This window comes from Pongo abelii, chromosome 1 (assembly GCF_028885655.2).
Source record: "Pongo abelii isolate AG06213 chromosome 1, NHGRI_mPonAbe1-v2.0_pri, whole genome shotgun sequence".
NCBI classification, from domain to species: domain Eukaryota; kingdom Metazoa; phylum Chordata; class Mammalia; order Primates; family Hominidae; genus Pongo; species Pongo abelii.
Genome location: NC_071985.2, coordinates 221,095,106 through 221,112,568, shown reverse-complemented (window position 1 = coordinate 221,112,568; position 17,463 = coordinate 221,095,106). Strand labels below are relative to the sequence as shown.

General features: G+C 47.8%; 2 protein-coding genes across 3 annotated transcripts; one reads left to right on the top strand and one right to left on the bottom strand.

Moving 5' to 3' along the window:
• Window positions 1–446: 446 nt before the first annotated feature.
• Window positions 447–5,777, bottom strand: LOC100461741 (PRAME family member 1). Of its 2 annotated transcripts, XM_024232692.2 has the most exons (4): window positions 5,701–5,777; window positions 3,544–3,855; window positions 2,569–3,147; window positions 447–1,623 (listed from the first exon to the last, which is right to left on the bottom strand). In XM_024232692.2, exons 2-4 carry the CDS (start codon window positions 3,828–3,830, stop codon window positions 1,065–1,067), a joined length of 1,425 nt encoding a protein of 474 aa, XP_024088460.2. In that variant the 5' UTR covers window positions 3,831–3,855; window positions 5,701–5,777; the 3' UTR covers window positions 447–1,064. The 2 variants fall into 2 exon arrangements, with proteins under 2 accessions (XP_024088460.2, XP_024088462.1); XM_024232694.2 differs by lacking the exons at window positions 2,569–3,147; window positions 3,544–3,855; window positions 5,701–5,777 and adding an exon at window positions 2,093–2,223 and having other exon boundaries at window positions 1,065–1,623.
• A 5,485-nt stretch (window positions 5,778–11,262) lies between these two features.
• On the top strand, window positions 11,263–14,594 carry LOC100453568 (PRAME family member 1). The gene is made up of 3 exons (XM_002832506.3): window positions 11,263–11,549; window positions 11,946–12,524; window positions 13,472–14,594. Exons 1-3 carry the CDS (start codon window positions 11,263–11,265, stop codon window positions 14,028–14,030), a joined length of 1,425 nt encoding a protein of 474 aa, XP_002832552.1. The 3' UTR covers window positions 14,031–14,594.
• Window positions 14,595–17,463: the final 2,869 nt, after the last annotated feature.

Sequence of the window (17,463 nt, the reverse complement as noted above, 5' to 3'; positions counted from 1 at the left end):
ACACCACCCCATTCCTATCTTCTCCTTGGGGCCCCTCTCTGCCCGTCCCTTTGTGCCTGACCGAGCTGCTCCCCGTGGGCAAAAAAGTGAGAAAAAGAACTGATGACTGAGGAGAAGTAAAGAATGGGTGGAGATCATCTGTATGCCTGTTTTCCCAGCACTTTGGGAGGCCAAGGTCGGTGGATCACTCGAAGCCAGGATATTGAGACCAGGCTGATCAACCTGGAAAAACCCCGTCTCTATTAAAAATACAAGAATCAGCCACGCTTGGTGGAACGTGCCTGCAGTCCCAGCTATTTGAGTGGTTGAGGTGCAAGAATCACTTGAGCCCTGAAGGAAAGGATTGTGGTGAGCCCAGATTGCACCACCGCACTCCAGCCTAAATGACAAAGTGAGATTTTTGTCTCCAAAAGAAAACAAAGAACAAGAATGGGCGGGAAATACTCAAAATGATCAAATTTTATTTGGTTGCTTTGATGTTCTACAGCTGAAACTCAATCACAGACAAATTAGTATTTCATTATTTTTCCATCAGTAACTCAATCACTAGAGATTTCTGATGGAAAAATTGCTACAACAGGTTAAAAGTTTTCATTCAGGCACTCTTTGTTTCTGATATTCCTCTGTAACCGTCCTTGCAGGGATAACATTATCATCAATGCAGAACTTTAGCTTCTCTTTCTGACTCTGTAGGACACGGGTCCCTGAAGTTCTCATTGACGTCACCTCAACATTTCCCTCCAGCCTTGCCCCTTGCTGTTATCTTTTTTTTTCCCTCACACTGAGCACTTGCCTGTGCTTCCTTTAAGTTGCATGTGGCCTGGGCACAGTCAGTCATGCCAGTAATCCCAGCACTTTAGGAAGCTGATGCAGGAGGATCCCATAAGCCCAGCTGGAGCAACATAGAGAAACACTGTCTCAAATTGTCTTTAATAAAAATTTTGGAATTATTAAAAATGGAAATAAGAAAATAGAAAAATAGCTTGCACCTACAGAGTAGATTTTAGTGTCCAAGTGCCTGGAAGAGAACTTTGGATTTCTCTACCCCGCTAGGCACGCCTTCCCTAGCAGCAAAGATGGAGCTCCAGTTCCTCAGATGGTGATGAGCCACAGGAAGGGCAGGGGGTGGGACCAATGAAGATCCTCTTGGGCTGCCTGACTTCCCTCAGTGTACACATCAGCTCAGCCCGAAGTGGGGTGAAGATCTCCCAATAGACATGAACCAAGGAATTCAAACTCTCCTCAGGGGCAGGATACGTCTCCAGGCTTAACTTGCTCAGCCCACTGGTGTGGCGCAGCAGGTCCTTCAGGGCGTCCATAGACATGCAATTTCTGCCAAAGTAGAAGGTGGTGAGCTGGGAGCAGCGGCTCAGGCCAGGCAGGATGGCACTGAGTTGGGAGTAGTGGATTTGACAGCCCTCCAAGATGAGGGTCTCGAGAGAGGCAGCAATTTTCTCTAGCAGAGCTCCGAGGGGTTCAAGACTGATGCGGAACAGCAGCACGTAGCTGAGATTCAGATGCTTTAGGTAACCGAGGCTTGGGTACTGGGAGAGACACTTCACATCCTCTTCCAATAGGTAGCCACAAGTTAATTCCAAGTTCTCCAAGGGGTTCTGGAGGCACCTGTGGAGATCAAGAAGTTAGTTCTGAGCAATGGTACCAGTTAGATGAAGGTAGTGGGGAATAACCTCAAGGAAAATGCCTGCTTCAAACAAACACGTTTGCTCCCACCATCTGAGGATGGTCGGCATGCAAGCTGCTGCATGTTGAGGACCCTGATCATTCAGAGGCAGTCCCATGTTAGCCTCAGCCCTTTCACCATTGCTTGTGTGATTGGTTCAAGGCCACAACATCTCTAAAGCCTTTTTTTTTTTTCATCTTTTAGCAGAAAACTTCATCTCTGGGCCACAGGTACCCAGTGGGAGATGTGCACAAAGAACTCAACTCAGCAAGGTGTGGGGACATCCGCTAGGGCTACCTGTCGGCAGGAGCTCCCTGACATGCCTGCATCTGCAAACCAACTATCACTTTTTACCACTGTCATGCCTACTTCCTCACCTCCATCCCGGAAGCACGCATTTCCCATGTCAACTGACTTTCCTGGAGTTCAGAACAACCTTTTACAGACAGGGAATCAGAGACAGGATCATTCGTGATCACTAAGCTGGTGAGGACAGACCTATTGTGAAATGCACAGGTTTGATGCCCTTTCCCTCCTTTCATACCCTCGTCTATTGTCTCTTTGACATCATATCAACTTGAAACACACTTTGTAAAAGGAAATTCACACGTGCACCCCCAATAGAGCTGAAACCCCCACTAACTAGCTTGTACATGGTGTCCCTCTCTAGCTTCTACCCCAGGTGACCCCTCTGCTCTTATTGGAGCGATCCTGTGATAGCCACCCCAGGACATGGAAAACTGAATGGGACAATGTGTTGACCTTCTGGTGGCCCCTTCGCTGCAATGTTGCCACTGGCTGTCACACAGTACATGCCTTCTAGTGTTTGCTGTAGCAAAACAAGGCTGTGCTGTGGTTTGCATACAAAGTGCACGATCCTTTCTCACCTGATCAGCTGTTCCAGGTGTCCACTGAAGAAGGTGATCACTTTTATTTTAAGCAACTGGAGGTGTTCCAGCCTGAGGAACACAGAGCTGAATTTGGCAACTAACCGACCCTCGAGTTCATTGTCTGACGTGTAATGATGGCACCTGGAGAAAACGAGTTTGCGAAGATTCTTCATCTCCTTCAGGTGACAACGAAGCTTTCTTATCAGTTGTGGCCAGGACATGTTGTGAATTTCCAGCTCCTGAATACTATTCAGGTGGATTATTTTCAATGACTTTCTGAGATATTTAATCGGCGTTAGATAATTGACCAGCTTACTACAGCACAGGTGTACTAAACCTCTCCTTTGGTAAACCCACTGAAAGAGGTATCTCAGGCATTCATCCTGGGGTATTTCCTTGAGGCAGACGTCTATGAACACCTTTAAGGGCTGGTGCTCTTCCATCCTTGGACAGTCCTCTGCTGTCTCCTTCTTACTCATGGCCTCTGGGAAGCAGGACAGGGCCCAGGCTCCAGGCCATATGGCCCAGAAATTCTCATCAACATCCCGCAAATCCAGCACTTGAAGTTTCCACCTCCTGTGGGTAAAGTAAGGGAGAGGCTCAGAATTTAGAAGGACCCATCCCTGACCTTTGCTTTCATTCTCATCCCATAAGTCAGCTACTCCTGTCCTCAGTGCTCCCTGTTCTCTTTGTCTTTTCTCAATCCCTTTTCCTTTTTGATTCTGACTGGTCCCCACTTCTATTCCCTTTACCTTCCACTGAGTAAAGGCAGGTTTCTGTTCCCACGGTGGACCCTGTATGGTGAGCAGTCCTTTCTCTGAGGATCTGGACAATGGCCAAAGCCTCCCTGAGCTTCCTTGCCAACACCATCAGAAGACTCTGGGCCACCCTTGGGCTACTTCTCTGCCTGACCCTGCTGTTCTTTCCCTGGACACTTGAGTCCTATCTACCAGCCCTCCTGGGTCACCTCACCTGGGACGAACCTTCTGTGTAAGCAGCATATGAAGTCCTTCCAGCAATGCTTTTAAGGTCTCCAGATGAAGCGTCTTCATCAGCGATCCCAGAGGGAGGCAGGTGAAGGGCCAGGCCTGCACCATCACCGTCAGAGTCTGGAAGTGTCTCCTGCTGAAGGCCTCCATGAAGAGTGGGAGATAGAGCACCCTGGGCAGCTCCTCCACGGCAGAGATGGCCAAGGCCTGGTCTCTCAGCAAGCTCTGCCCCGCCAGCTCCAGGAGTCTGGGTGGGACCTGGATGCTCATCCTGATGGATCTGCAAGGAAAATTTCTAGAAGACAAATCCAGGGAAAACGTATCACTCTCAGGGCAAACACAATCACCTCATCTTCTCCTAGGACCAATATCATTGCTCTGGTAGAGGTAGAAAAATTACCACTTTACCCCAATTCCACTCTGCACTTGGTGACTTCAAATCTATACTTCTGCTTCTACTGGTACCAGGAAGAATGTCTTCCAAACACCAAGGAGGGAGGGGTCAAAGGGACCACTGGCTTATTAACTTTCATCCATTGCTCCACTGAATCCCAGAACCACCGGACAGTGCCACTGAGGATCCTGAAAGCCAAGCTCTACCTCTTTGAGGAAAAATTCCTTGTCACTTACCACCTTAAAGCAATGAGAATGAGAGTTTCCTGTGGCCCCAGACAGCCTACATGCTCAGTTCACACCATGAACATGCTGGGGGAACACTAAAGGGACTCCCTAAAATCGATGCCATTATTTTTTATTTTGAAAATTTTCTACCAGAAATGGACCCGGTGCTGTGGCTCATGTCTGTAATCCCAACACTGCTGGACGCCAAAGCAGGCAGATCACTTGAGGTCAGGAGGTCGAGAAGAGCCTAGCCTACATAATGAAACCATGTCTCTACTAAATATAAAAAAATTAAGAATCATTTGACTCCAGAAGGCAGAGGTTGCAGTGAGCCGAGATCGCACCACTGCTCTCCAGCCTGGCTGACAGACTTAGACTCTGACTCAAAAATAAGCAAATTGACAAATTAATTAATTTAAATATTGGCCAAGCATGGTCATGCATGACTGTCATCCTAGCTACTGTGGAGGCAGAGGAAGGAGAATCACTTGAACCCCAGAGGCAGAGTTTTCAGGGAGCCCAGCTCAGTGCCCTGCACTCCAGTCTGGGTGACAGAGTCAGAATACATCCCAGAAAAACATAAAATAATTCACTGGAACTGTAAAAGTGGTGTGATGGTACTCCACAGCATTTGGAAGGTATGTAGAGACATGCTAACTGTAGCCGGGCACAGTGGCTTACTCCTGTAATCCCAGCACTTTGGGAGCCCGAGGTGGGCAGATCACCTGTGGTCAGGAGTTTGAGGCCAGCATGGCCAACATGCGAAACCCCGTGTCTACTAAAAATGCAAAAATTAGCTGGGCATGGTGGTGAGTGCCTGTAATCCAAGCTACTCAGGAGGCTGAAGCAGGAGAATCACATGTAACCGGGAGGCAGAAGTTTCGGTGAGCCAAATCACACCATGGCACTCCAGCCTGGGCAACAATAGGGAAACTCCATCTCAAAAAATAAAAAATAAATAATAATTAACCAGAAACTGTAAAAGTGCTATGATGCTATTCTAGAGCACTGTAACTCCAAGATGAAGGTTCCAATACACATCACTTCCACATACTCACAATTACCCACTTTTGGACGGATCCTAGGGGCAAAAATAAATCCCATGATCTGAGCAAAACTGCACTCTTGAGATTGGTATGTGGGATACCTTTAAGGATTTCATGAAAATGAAAGCACACTTGGAGAAGCACAATAACACCAAGTCTATGAACTGTAATTGAAGGGCACAAAAACAAATATCTTCAAATGTCAAGAAATAAAAATTCATCTAACTGTAAATTTTTAATATATTTTTTAAAAACTGCTTCGATAAGAATTTTAAAAGGACAGAAACCAAGCACAAATCACAATTTGATGGATGAAGACAAAACTACATTTAGAGGAAAAATGAAAGCCTAAATCTGTTCATCCCACAAAACAGACAGAAAAATATTCTGTGCCACTTTGGGATGTGTGTCACCATCCCTGACTGGCTGGCTGCAGATCAAATGGGCATGACCCTAAGAAAGTGGTGACTTACCAGCGCTGGACTCACTTTGCAGAGTTCTGGGACCTCTCAGAGAACCAAGCAGTAGCTCCAGGTACGAGTGCTGTGGGGCTCTTCGGTGTACCCTCAGGAGCTTTTATACCCCTTTCTAACCCCACCCTTCCCTTCTCAATCACCAGCTTCCAATCAGAAAGTGATACCTGATTAGATCTTGTAGTCACACCCAGTCAATCCTGATTGAGTTTTCAGCTTTCTTCTGACTAACTGATTGAATTAGATACACATTTATGGAAGTAAAAGAAGAAATAATAGGGTAAAAGTCCAAAACTCATTCGTTCATTTATTCCCCAAATACTGATGAAGTTTGGCTAATACATGACTTTCACAGTGATACAGGGAAGGGATTAATCTGTTCCTGATATTAGACAAAAAAAAAAAAAACTTAAGGCTTCCTTATTGGAGGACATTTGGCCCATCAAAATTGTCAAAATGTTTCAGAGCTGCAACAGCCTGAAGAAGATAGTGATGTCATTCCCAAGAAAACAGAATAAAAAGCTGTGTATATCAAATGGTCGCCTGGGTTTTATGCTATCTAACATAGCAGATCATGTGCACATTCAGGTAGAAGAAAGGAACCACTGAGGGTGTGATCTATCTCAAGACTAAGTGAAGGCTTCACTGAAGGAAATCAGGACCAAGTGACCCAGTGAGGTGGGGACTGACAGAATGAGACTAGGTGTTCTAATGGGAACCTGGAAAGCCTAACTCAGAATGGGCCTGTGTGGGTTCTGCAATCTTTTCCTACACAGGGTTACCTACAGGTGTTATAGCTGCATCTCCCCTAGAAGAGCCAATGGGGATGGGTGAGGAATCTGAAATCACTCGCGCACCCCACATACAAATGACAGCGAGGGTCCCTGCAAGCCCAGGCCCCGGGGTAGGTCCTGGCCCTTGTTGTTGCCTGCTGATCCCAGAGGCCTTGGGTTTGTGGTCACAGGAGCCCTACCTACTTCCCATGCACCCCCAGCCCAAGATAAACAAAATCCTCCAGACTCCCTGGTCCATGTACTTAAGATCTCCAGATCGTGCCACTTCACTCCAACCTGGGCGACAGGGTGAGACTCGGGGCCAGAAAGAGCTGAGGTCCAGTATGATCGGTACCAGCCGTCTGTTGTGCCTTGTGGATGCTCAGTGAACACAGATTCTCACAGCCATTATTGGTTCTGAGCTCACCCTCAGCCTCAGGTTTACAAAGTGGGGCATGGGAAGTAGAAGCCTCACTGGGCTCAGGTGATCCTCCCATCTCAACTTCCCGGGCAGCTTGGCCTACAGGTGCACACTGCCTCCCCCCAGCTAATATCTTGTATTTTCATTAGAGACAGGGTTTCATCACATTGCCCATATTCCTCACAAACTCCTGAGCTCTAGCACTCTGCCTTTCTTGGCTTCCCAAAGGGCTGGGATTGGAGGCCTGAGCTTTCTTTCTTTCTTTCTTTCTTTCTCTTTCTTTCTTTCTTTCTTTCTTTCTTTCTTTCTTTCTTTCTTTCTTTCTTTCTTTCTTTCTTTCTTTTTCTTTCTTTCTTTCTTTCTTTTCTTTCTTTCTTTCTTTCCTTTCTTTCTTTCTTTCTTTCTTGCTTTTTCTTTCTTTCTTTCTCCTTCCTTCCTTCCTTCCTTCCTTCTTTCTTTCTTCCTTTCTGTATTGCGTGCTTGCTTGCTTTTCCTTTTGTTCTTTTTTCAGACAGTGTCATGCGGTCACACACGATGGAGGGCAGAAGTGCCATCTCAGCTCACTGCAACATTCACATCCCAGGTTGAAGCAATTCTCCTGCCTCAGCCTTCTGAGTAGCTGGGAGTGCAGGCATCTGCCACTATGCTCGGCTAATTTTTTGTATTTTAAGTAGAGATGGAGTTTCACCGTATTAGCCACAATGGTCTCGATCTCCTATCCTCGTGATCAGCCCACCTTGGCCTCCCAAAGTGCTGACATTACAGGCATGAGCCACTGTGCCTGGGTCTGAGCTTACTTTGTAGGCCTAATGGTGATGCTCTGATAAGAATCTCTATGTTCAATATTAGCAACAGGAGAGGACTCTAAGAAGGAGGAAACATGAATTATCAGTTTAGAGTAGGAAAGGAGTGGGTGAGATTAAGATTTGGATGAAGGGTCCTGGAAAATAACGGGGGCCAATGGTTGCTGTGAAACGTTCCACTGTGGGAAGATTCCAGAATCTAAAGGAAAGGTTTCCAGATGATAGCACAATGACAGGCACATATGGACCCTCATTCATTTCTCTCTCACATCCTGTAGAGCCCAGAGTTTCTACCTGGGTAACTTCCAGCTTGGGAAAGTCTCCCTTCCCAAGTCTGGCCCCAATCTTCTCTCTGGCCTCTGCTCCAGCTCACATTCTCAGATTCCATCTTTGCAAGCTGCTTTTCTGAGAGGAGCCCATCAGGTGGGAGGATCACCTGAGCCCAGTGAGGCTTCTACTTCCCATGCCCCACTTTGTAAACCTGAGGCTGAGGGTGAGCTCAGAACCAATAATGGCTGTGAGAATCTGTGTTCACTGAGCATCCACGAGGCACAACAGACGGCTGGTACCGATCATACTGGACCTCAGCTCTTTCTGGCCCCGAGTCTCACCCTGTCGCCCAGGTTGGAGTGAAGTGGCACGATCTGGAGATCTTAAGTACATGGACCAGGGAGTCTGGAGGATTTTGTTTATCTTGGGCTGGGGGTGCATGGGAAGTAGGTAGGGCTCCTGTGACCACAAACCCAAGGCCTCTGGGATCAGCAGGCAACAACAAGGGCCAGGACCTACCCCGGGGCCTGGGCTTGCAGGGACCCTCGCTGTCATTTGTATGTGGGGTGCGCGAGTGATTTCAGATTCCTCACCCATCCCCATTGGCTCTTCTAGGGGAGATGCAGCTATAACACCTGTAGGTAACCCTGTGTAGGAAAAGATTGCAGAACCCACACAGGCCCATTCTGAGTTAGGCTTTCCAGGTTCCCATTAGAACACCTAGTCTCATTCTGTCAGTCCCCACCTCACTGGGTCACTTGGTCCTGATTTCCTTCAGTGAAGCCTTCACTTAGTCTTGAGATAGATCACACCCTCAGTGGTTCCTTTCTTCTACCTGAATGTGCACATGATCTGCTATGTTAGATAGCATAAAACCCAGGCGACCATTTGATATACACAGCTTTTTATTCTGTTTTCTTGGGAATGACATCACTATCTTCTTCAGGCTGTTGCAGCTCTGAAACATTTTGACAATTTTGATGGGCCAAATGTCCTCCAATAAGGAAGCCTTAAGTTTTTTTTTTTTTTGTCTAATATCAGGAACAGATTAATCCCTTCCCTGTATCACTGTGAAAGTCATGTATTAGCCAAACTTCATCAGTATTTGGGGAATAAATGAACGAATGAGTTTTGGACTTTTACCCTATTATTTCTTCTTTTACTTCCATAAATGTGTATCTAATTCAATCAGTTAGTCAGAAGAAAGCTGAAAACTCAATCAGGATTGACTGGGTGTGACTACAAGATCTAATCAGGTATCACTTTCTGATTGGAAGCTGGTGATTGAGAAGGGAAGGGTGGGGTTAGAAAGGGGTATAAAAGCTCCTGAGGGTACACCGAAGAGCCCCACAGCACTCGTACCTGGAGCTACTGCTTGGTTCTCTGAGAGGTCCCAGAACTCTGCAAAGTGAGTCCAGCGCTGGTAAGTCACCACCTTCTTAGGGTCATGCCCATTTGATCTGCAGCCAGCCAGTCAGGGATGGTGACACACATCCCAAAGTGGCACAGAATATTTTTCTGTCTGTTTTGTGGGATGAACAGATTTAGGCTTTCATTTTTCCTCTAAATGTAGTTTTGTCTTCATCCATCAAATTGTGATTTGTGCTTGGTTTCTGTCCTTTTAAAATTCTTATCGAAGCAGTTTTTAAAAAATATATTAAAAATTTACAGTTAGATGAATTTTTATTTCTTGACATTTGAAGATATTTGTTTTTGTGCCCTTCAATTACAGTTCATAGACTTGGTGTTATTGTGCTTCTCCAAGTGTGCTTTCATTTTCATGAAATCCTTAAAGGTATCCCACATACCAATCTCAAGAGTGCAGTTTTGCTCAGATCATGGGATTTATTTTTGCCCCTAGGATCCGTCCAAAAGTGGGTAATTGTGAGTATGTGGAAGTGATGTGTATTGGAACCTTCATCTTGGAGTTACAGTGCTCTAGAATAGCATCATAGCACTTTTACAGTTTCTGGTTAATTATTATTTATTTTTTATTTTTTGAGATGGAGTTTCCCTATTGTTGCCCAGGCTGGAGTGCCATGGTGTGATTTGGCTCACCGAAACTTCTGCCTCCCGGTTACATGTGATTCTCCTGCTTCAGCCTCCTGAGTAGCTTGGATTACAGGCACTCACCACCATGCCCAGCTAATTTTTGCATTTTTAGTAGACACGGGGTTTCGCATGTTGGCCATGCTGGCCTCAAACTCCTGACCACAGGTGATCTGCCCACCTCGGGCTCCCAAAGTGCTGGGATTACAGGAGTAAGCCACTGTGCCCGGCTACAGTTAGCATGTCTCTACATACCTTCCAAATGCTGTGGAGTACCATCACACCACTTTTACAGTTCCAGTGAATTATTTTGTGTTTTTCTGGGATGTATTCTGACTCTGTCACCCAGACTGGAGTGCAGGGCACTGAGCTGGGCTCCCTGAAAACTCTGCCTCTGGGGTTCAAGTGATTCTCCTTCCTCTGCCTCCACAGTAGCTAGGACGACAGTCATGCATGACCATGCTTGGCCAATATTTAAATTAATTAATTTGTCAATTTGCTTATTTTTGAGTCAGAGTCTAAGTCTGTCAGCCAGGCTGGAGAGCAGTGGTGCGATCTCGGCTCACTGCAACCTCTGCCTTCTGGAGTCAAATGATTCTTAATTTTTTTTTATATTTAGTAGAGACATGGTTTCATTATGTAGGCTAGGCTCTTCTCGAGCTCCTGACCTCAAGTGATCTGCCTGCCTTGGCGTCCAGCAGTGTTGGGATTACAGACATGAGCCACAGCACCGGGTCCATTTCTGGTAGAAAATTTTCAAAATAAAAAATAATGGCATCGATTTTAGGGAGTCCCTTTAGTGTTCCCCCAGCATGTTCATGGTGTGAACTGAGCATGTAGGCTGTCTGGGGCCACAGGAAACTCTCATTCTCATTGCTTTAAGGTGGTAAGTGACAAGGAATTTTTCCTCAAAGAGGTAGAGCTTGGCTTTCAGGATCCTCAGTGGCACTGTCCGGTGGTTCTGGGATTCAGTGGAGCAATGGATGAAAGTTAATAAGCCAGTGGTCTCTTTGACCCCTCCCTCCTTGGTGTTTGGAAGACATTCTTCCTGGTACCAGTAGAAGCAGAAGTATAGATTTGAAGTCACCAAGTGCAGAGTGGAATTGGGGTAAAGTGGTAATTTTTCTACCTCTACCAGAGCAATGATATTGGTCCTAGGAGAAGATGAGGTGATTGTGTTTGCCCTGAGAGTGATACGTTTTCCCTGGATTTGTCTTCTAGAAATTTTCCTTGCAGATCCATCAGGATGAGCATCCAGGTCCCACCCAGACTCCTGGAGCTGGCGGGGCAGAGCTTGCTGAGAGACCAGGCCTTGGCCATCTCTGCCTTGGAGGAGCTGCCCAGGGTGCTCTATCTCCCACTCTTCATGGAGGCCTTCAGCAGGAGACACTTCCAGACTCTGACGGTGATGGTGCAGGCCTGGCCCTTCACCTGCCTCCCTCTGGGATCGCTGATGAAGATGCTTCATCTGGAGACCTTAAAAGCATTGCTGGAAGGACTTCATATGCTGCTTACACAGAAGGTTCGTCCCAGGTGAGGTGACCCAGGAGGGCTGGTAGACAGGACTCAAGTGTCCAGGGAAAGAACAGCAGGGTCAGGCAGAGAAGTAGCCCAAGGGTGGCCCAGAGTCTTCTGATGGTGTTGGCAAGGAAGCTCAGGGAGGCTTTGGCCATTGTCCAGATCCTCAGAGAAAGGACTGCTCACCATACAGGGTCCACCGTGGGAACAGAAACCTGCCTTTACTCAGTGGAAGGTAAAGGGAATAGAAGTGGGGACCAGTCAGAATCAAAAAGGAAAAGGGATTGAGAAAAGACAAAGAGAACAGGGAGCACTGAGGACAGGAGTAGCTGACTTATGGGATGAGAATGAAAGCAAAGGTCAGGGATGGGTCCTTCTAAATTCTGAGCCTCTCCCTTACTTTACCCACAGGAGGTGGAAACTTCAAGTGCTGGATTTGCGGGATGTTGATGAGAATTTCTGGGCCATATGGCCTGGAGCCTGGGCCCTGTCCTGCTTCCCAGAGGCCATGAGTAAGAAGGAGACAGCAGAGGACTGTCCAAGGATGGAAGAGCACCAGCCCTTAAAGGTGTTCATAGACGTCTGCCTCAAGGAAATACCCCAGGATGAATGCCTGAGATACCTCTTTCAGTGGGTTTACCAAAGGAGAGGTTTAGTACACCTGTGCTGTAGTAAGCTGGTCAATTATCTAACGCCGATTAAATATCTCAAAAAGTCATTGAAAATAATCCACCTGAATAGTATTCAGGAGCTGGAAATTCGCAACATGTCCTGGCCACAACTGATAAGAAAGCTTCGTTGTTTCCTGAAGGAGATGAAGAATCTTCGCAAACTCGTTTTCTCCAGGTGCCATCATTACACGTCAGACAATGAACTCGAGGGACGGTTAGTTGCCAAATTCAGCTCTGTGTTCCTCAGGCTGGAACACCTCCAGTTGCTTAAAATAAAAGTGATCACCTTCTTCAGTGGACACCTGGAACAGCTGATCAGGTGAGAAAGGATCGTGCACTTTGTATGCAGACCACAGCATAGCCTTGTTTTGCTACAGCAAACACTAGAAGGCATGTACTGTGTGCCAGCCAGTGGCAACGTTGCAGTGAAGGGGCCACCAGAAGGTCAACACATTGTCCCATTCAGTGTTCCATGTCCTGGGGTGGCTATCACAGGATCGCTCCAATAAGAGCAGAGGGGTCACCTGGGGTAGAAGCTAGAGAGGGACACCATGTACAAGCTAGTTAGTGGGGGTTTCAGCTCTATTGGGGGTGCACGTGTGAATTTCCTTTTACAAAGTGTGTTTCAAGTTGATATGATGTCAAAGAGACAATAGACGAGGGTATGAAAGGAGGGAAAGGGCATCAAACCTCTGCATTTCACAATAGGTCTGTCCTCACCAGCTTAGTGATCACGAATGATCCTGTCTCTGATTCCCTGTCTGTAAAAGGTTGTTCTGAACTCCAGGAAAGTCAATTGACATGGGAAATGCGTGCTTCTGGGATGGAGGTGAGGGAGTAGGCATGACAGTGGTAAAAAGTGATAGTTGGTTTGCAGATGCAGGCATGTCAGGGAGCTCCTGCCGACAGGTAGCCCTAGCTGATGTCCCCACACCTTGCTGAGTTGAGTTCTTTGTGCACATCTCCCACTGGGTACCTGTGGCCCAGAGATGAAGTTTTCTGCTAAAAGATAAAAAAAAAAAAAAAGGCTTTAGAGATGTTGTGGCCTTGAACCAATCACACAAGCAATGGTGAAAGGGCTGAGGCTAACATGGGACTGCCCCTGAATGATCAGGGTCCTCATCATGCAGCAACCTGCATGCCGACCATCATCAGATGGTGGGAACAAACGTGTTTGTTTGAAGCAGGCATTTTCCTTGAGGTTATTCCCCACTACCTTCATCTAACTGGTACCATTGCTCAGAACTAACTTCTTGATCTCCACAGGTGCCTCCAGAACCCCTTGGAGAACTTGGAATTAACTTGTGGCTACCTATTGGAAGAGGATGTGAAGTGTCTCTCCCAGTACCCAAGCCTCAGTTACCTAAAGCATCTGAATCTCAGCTACGTGCTGCTGTTCCGCATCAGTCTTGAACCCCTCGGAGCTCTGCTAGAGAAAATTGCTGCCTCTCTCGAGACCCTCATCTTGGAGGGCTGTCAGATCCACTACTCCCAACTCAGTGCCATCCTGCCTGGCCTGAGCCGCTGCTCCCAGCTCACCACCTTCTACTTTGGCAGAAATTGCATGTCTATGGACGCCCTGAAGGACCTGCTGCGCCACACCAGTGGGCTGAGCAAGTTAAGCCTGGAGACGTATCCTGCCCCTGAGGAGAGTTTGAATTCCTTGGTTCGTGTCAATTGGGAGATCTTCACCCCACTTCGGGCTGAGCTGATTTGCACACTGAGGGAAGTCAGGCAGCCCAAGAGGATCTTCATTGGTCCCACCCCCTGCCCTTCCTGTGGCTCATCACCCTCTGAGGAACTGGAGCTCCATCTTTGCTGCTAGGGAAGGCGTGCCTAGCGGGGTAGAGAAATCCAAAGTTCTCTTCCAGGCACTTGGACACTAAAATCTACTCTGTAGGTGCAAGCTATTTTTCTATTTTCTTATTTCCATTTTTAATAATTCCAAAATTTTTATTAAAGACAATTTGAGACAGTGTTTCTCTATGTTGCTCCAGCTGGGCTTATGGGATCCTCCTGCATCAGCTTCCTAAAGTGCTGGGATTACTGGCATGAGTGACTGTGCCCAGGCCACATGCAACTTAAAGGAAGCACAGGCAAGTGCTCAGTGTGAGGGAAAAAAAAGATAACAGCAAGGGGCAAGGCTGGAGGGAAATGTTGAGGTGACGTCAATGAGAACTTCAGGGACCCGTGTCCTACAGAGTCAGAAAGAGAAGCTAAAGTTCTGCATTGATGAGAATGTTATCCCTGCAAGGACGGTTACAGAGGAATATCAGAAACAAAGAGTGCCTGAACGAAAACTTTTAACCTGTTGTAGCAATTTATCCATCAGAAATCTCTAGTGATTGAGTTACTGATGGAAAAATAATGAAATACTAATTTGTCTGTGATTGAGTTTCAGCTGTAGAACATCAAAGCAACCAAATAAAATTTGATCATTTTGAGTATTTCCCGCCCATTCTTGTTCTTTGTTTTGTTTTGGAGACAAAAATCTCACTTTGTCATTTAGGCTGGAGTGCAGTGGTGCAATCTGGGCTCACCACAATCCTTTCCTTCAGGGCTCAAGTGATTCTTGCACCTCAACCACTCAAATAGCTGGGACTGCAGGCACGTTCCACCAAGCGTGGCTGACTCTTGTATTTTTAATAGAGATGGGGTTTTTCCAGGTTGATCAGCCTGGTCTCAATATCCTGGCTTCGAGTGATCCACCGACCTTAGCCTCCCAAAGCACTGGGAAAACAGGCATACAGATGATCTCCACCCATTCTTTACTTCTCCTCAGTCATCAGTTCTTTTTCTCACTTTTTTGCCCACGGGGAGCAGCTCGGTCAGGCACAAAGGGACGGGCAGAGAGGGGCCCCAAGGAGAAGATAGGAATGGGGTGGTGTCCCGCTCGCACAAGATGTGTGGATGCCAGGCCCAGAAGGCAGAGCTGGGGCCATCCATCAGGGGGCCAGGGTGAGAAGCAGAAATGGCACCTGCTTCAAGGACCTGTCCAGCTATCTGGCCACTGTGCCCATCCTGCTAACAGTGTCAAGCTCCCGGGTCTTGAAGGGAGGTTCTATGCGGATCCACCCCAGGCTGTGTTTCCAAGATCCAGCTGCCATAGGGGTGACCAGCCTGATTGCTGGGCCTGGGAAACATGAACCACTCCTAGAGGCACCCTCCTTGGCAGGGTCATGAGCCAGGCCTGTGCTCCGTGTCCCTGAGGCAGCCAACTGTGCCACCCACACCCTCTCATGGCAAAATGGAACCTGGTCCCAGGTCTGGAGTCTCCACCACAGCCTCTACCTCACTGCCCACTGCCTGCTGTTAGCCTGCAAGCTCATGGATGAGAGTGCAGTTGGGGCTTGTTAAACCACACCCAGGAGCATTGGGTTTGTTTGTGTGGGGTTGGCCAGAGCTGCTGTGAACCTGCATCTCACCTGTCACCTCTGCAGGGAAACACACAGAGAGGGCACAGCCGAGGCTGCGTACACTTTGGAGCTGATGGGAGCCTGGGAGAAGAGGGAGTCCTGGTCCTCCCGAGTTGGCAGGGCAGTCGCTCCAAAGGCATAACTGAAGCTGTCCAGGTCACAGTTACCAACTGAGGTCCCCCAGTGCTCTCGAGGGTCCAGGAGAACCCCCTTCTCCTGCAGCTTGGGGGTGTCTGCTCTCACTGCCTCATCTCTCATGGCACCTGCTCTAATTTTGGAGTGTGGTTGTGGTCAAGCCCGGATGCTGTCGCAGCCCAGGTGGGCCTGTGCACACTTGGGTCAGTGCTGATACACCGTCCCACTGCTGTCTTGAACCCTCTGGACTTTGGGCCTTGATGAGTGTAGAAGGGAGGCTGAGGGGGGTTGCGGACAAATCAGCACTCATCTTTGGAAGCTCCTTGGTACGAGTGACCTGGGCAACATGGTTGGTGGTGGGAGGCAGACAGAATCCTGGACAGGAAGGTGAGGATCACTGGTGAGGCTCCACCTTCTGACCAAGGAGGGCCTGAAGCCCATGGGCTGCGCCACCAGTCCTAGGGACCAGAGTGGGAACATGTGTTGCCTTTTCTGTGCCTGCTCATGGCCACCTATGACCCAATCAGCACAGACTTTCTCCTGTCTGATGCCAAAAAAACCCCTGACTCAGGGAGAACATTAGGAAGACCAGTGGCAGAGAGGAACTACCCACTATTGGGATGATTTTCCTGCAGAGACAAGCAACCCACTCTGGGTCCTTTTCTCTGCTGAGAGCTGTAGAGATGATGAGATGACTTTCCTGCAGAGAGCAGCAACCCACTCCAGGGCCTCCTCTCTACTGAGATCTGTGGCGATGATGGAATAACCTGCCAGGAGGGAGGGGTCACCCACCCCAGGGCCTCCTGTCTGCTCAGAGCTGAACACTCATCAGGACACCCTGGCTGCAGAAAGAAGCTACCCACTGTGGGTCTCTGAGCTGTTCTATTGCTCAATAAAGCTCCTCTTTATCTCACTCACCCTCCACTTGTCTGCATATTTCATTCTTCCTGGTCGTAGGACAAGAACTTGGGACCCGCCTAATGGTGGGGCTAAAAGAGCAATAACACAAACAAAGCTGAAACACGGCCCTTGCTCACCAAGTTGTAGGTGAAGAGAAAAACAGAAGAGCTACTACTCTTCCAGGAGCCCAGATGTGGGCGCTTCCTGAGCCAGGGCTGTGACTCCCTTTTGGGGATTCTGCAGTTCCCGGCATTTCCAAGCTTTCAGTGTTGGTGTCACTGTGTATTCCAGTGACAACCATGGAAGATGCTTGTGCTGTGCCTGGTTCACTTGCAGCCTTGCAGAAATCTGGCACCCATGCTGGCACCTGGAGCTGTCCGCCCCACTGCTGCAGCAGCAGCAGCTAGTGACTGTCCGAAATGGCCTGACCCCCTGCTCACTCACACACCCCTCACCACTCCAGCCCTGACCCACCCTTAATAGGCATGTGCTCCAGGCCTGAAACATAAGCCAAGCGTAGTCTACCAGGCTGCATGGGCAGAATGAACCCAGTGAACCCCATCAAAACTCTGGCAAAGGTGCCCCCACACACAGAGGTTTCTGGCCAGAAAAGTCACATTCCAAGGATTCCAGAAGAGGAAATTACTTAAACACAAAGAAAGACAATAAGAAAAGGATGGAAGAGAGGTTTCTAAACAACCAAAAAACAAGAAATGAAATGGGAGTACTAAGCCTTTATCAATAAAAACAATGAATATAATTTATCTCAATTCTGCAAGTGAAAGGCATAGGGTCTTTGAATGAGTA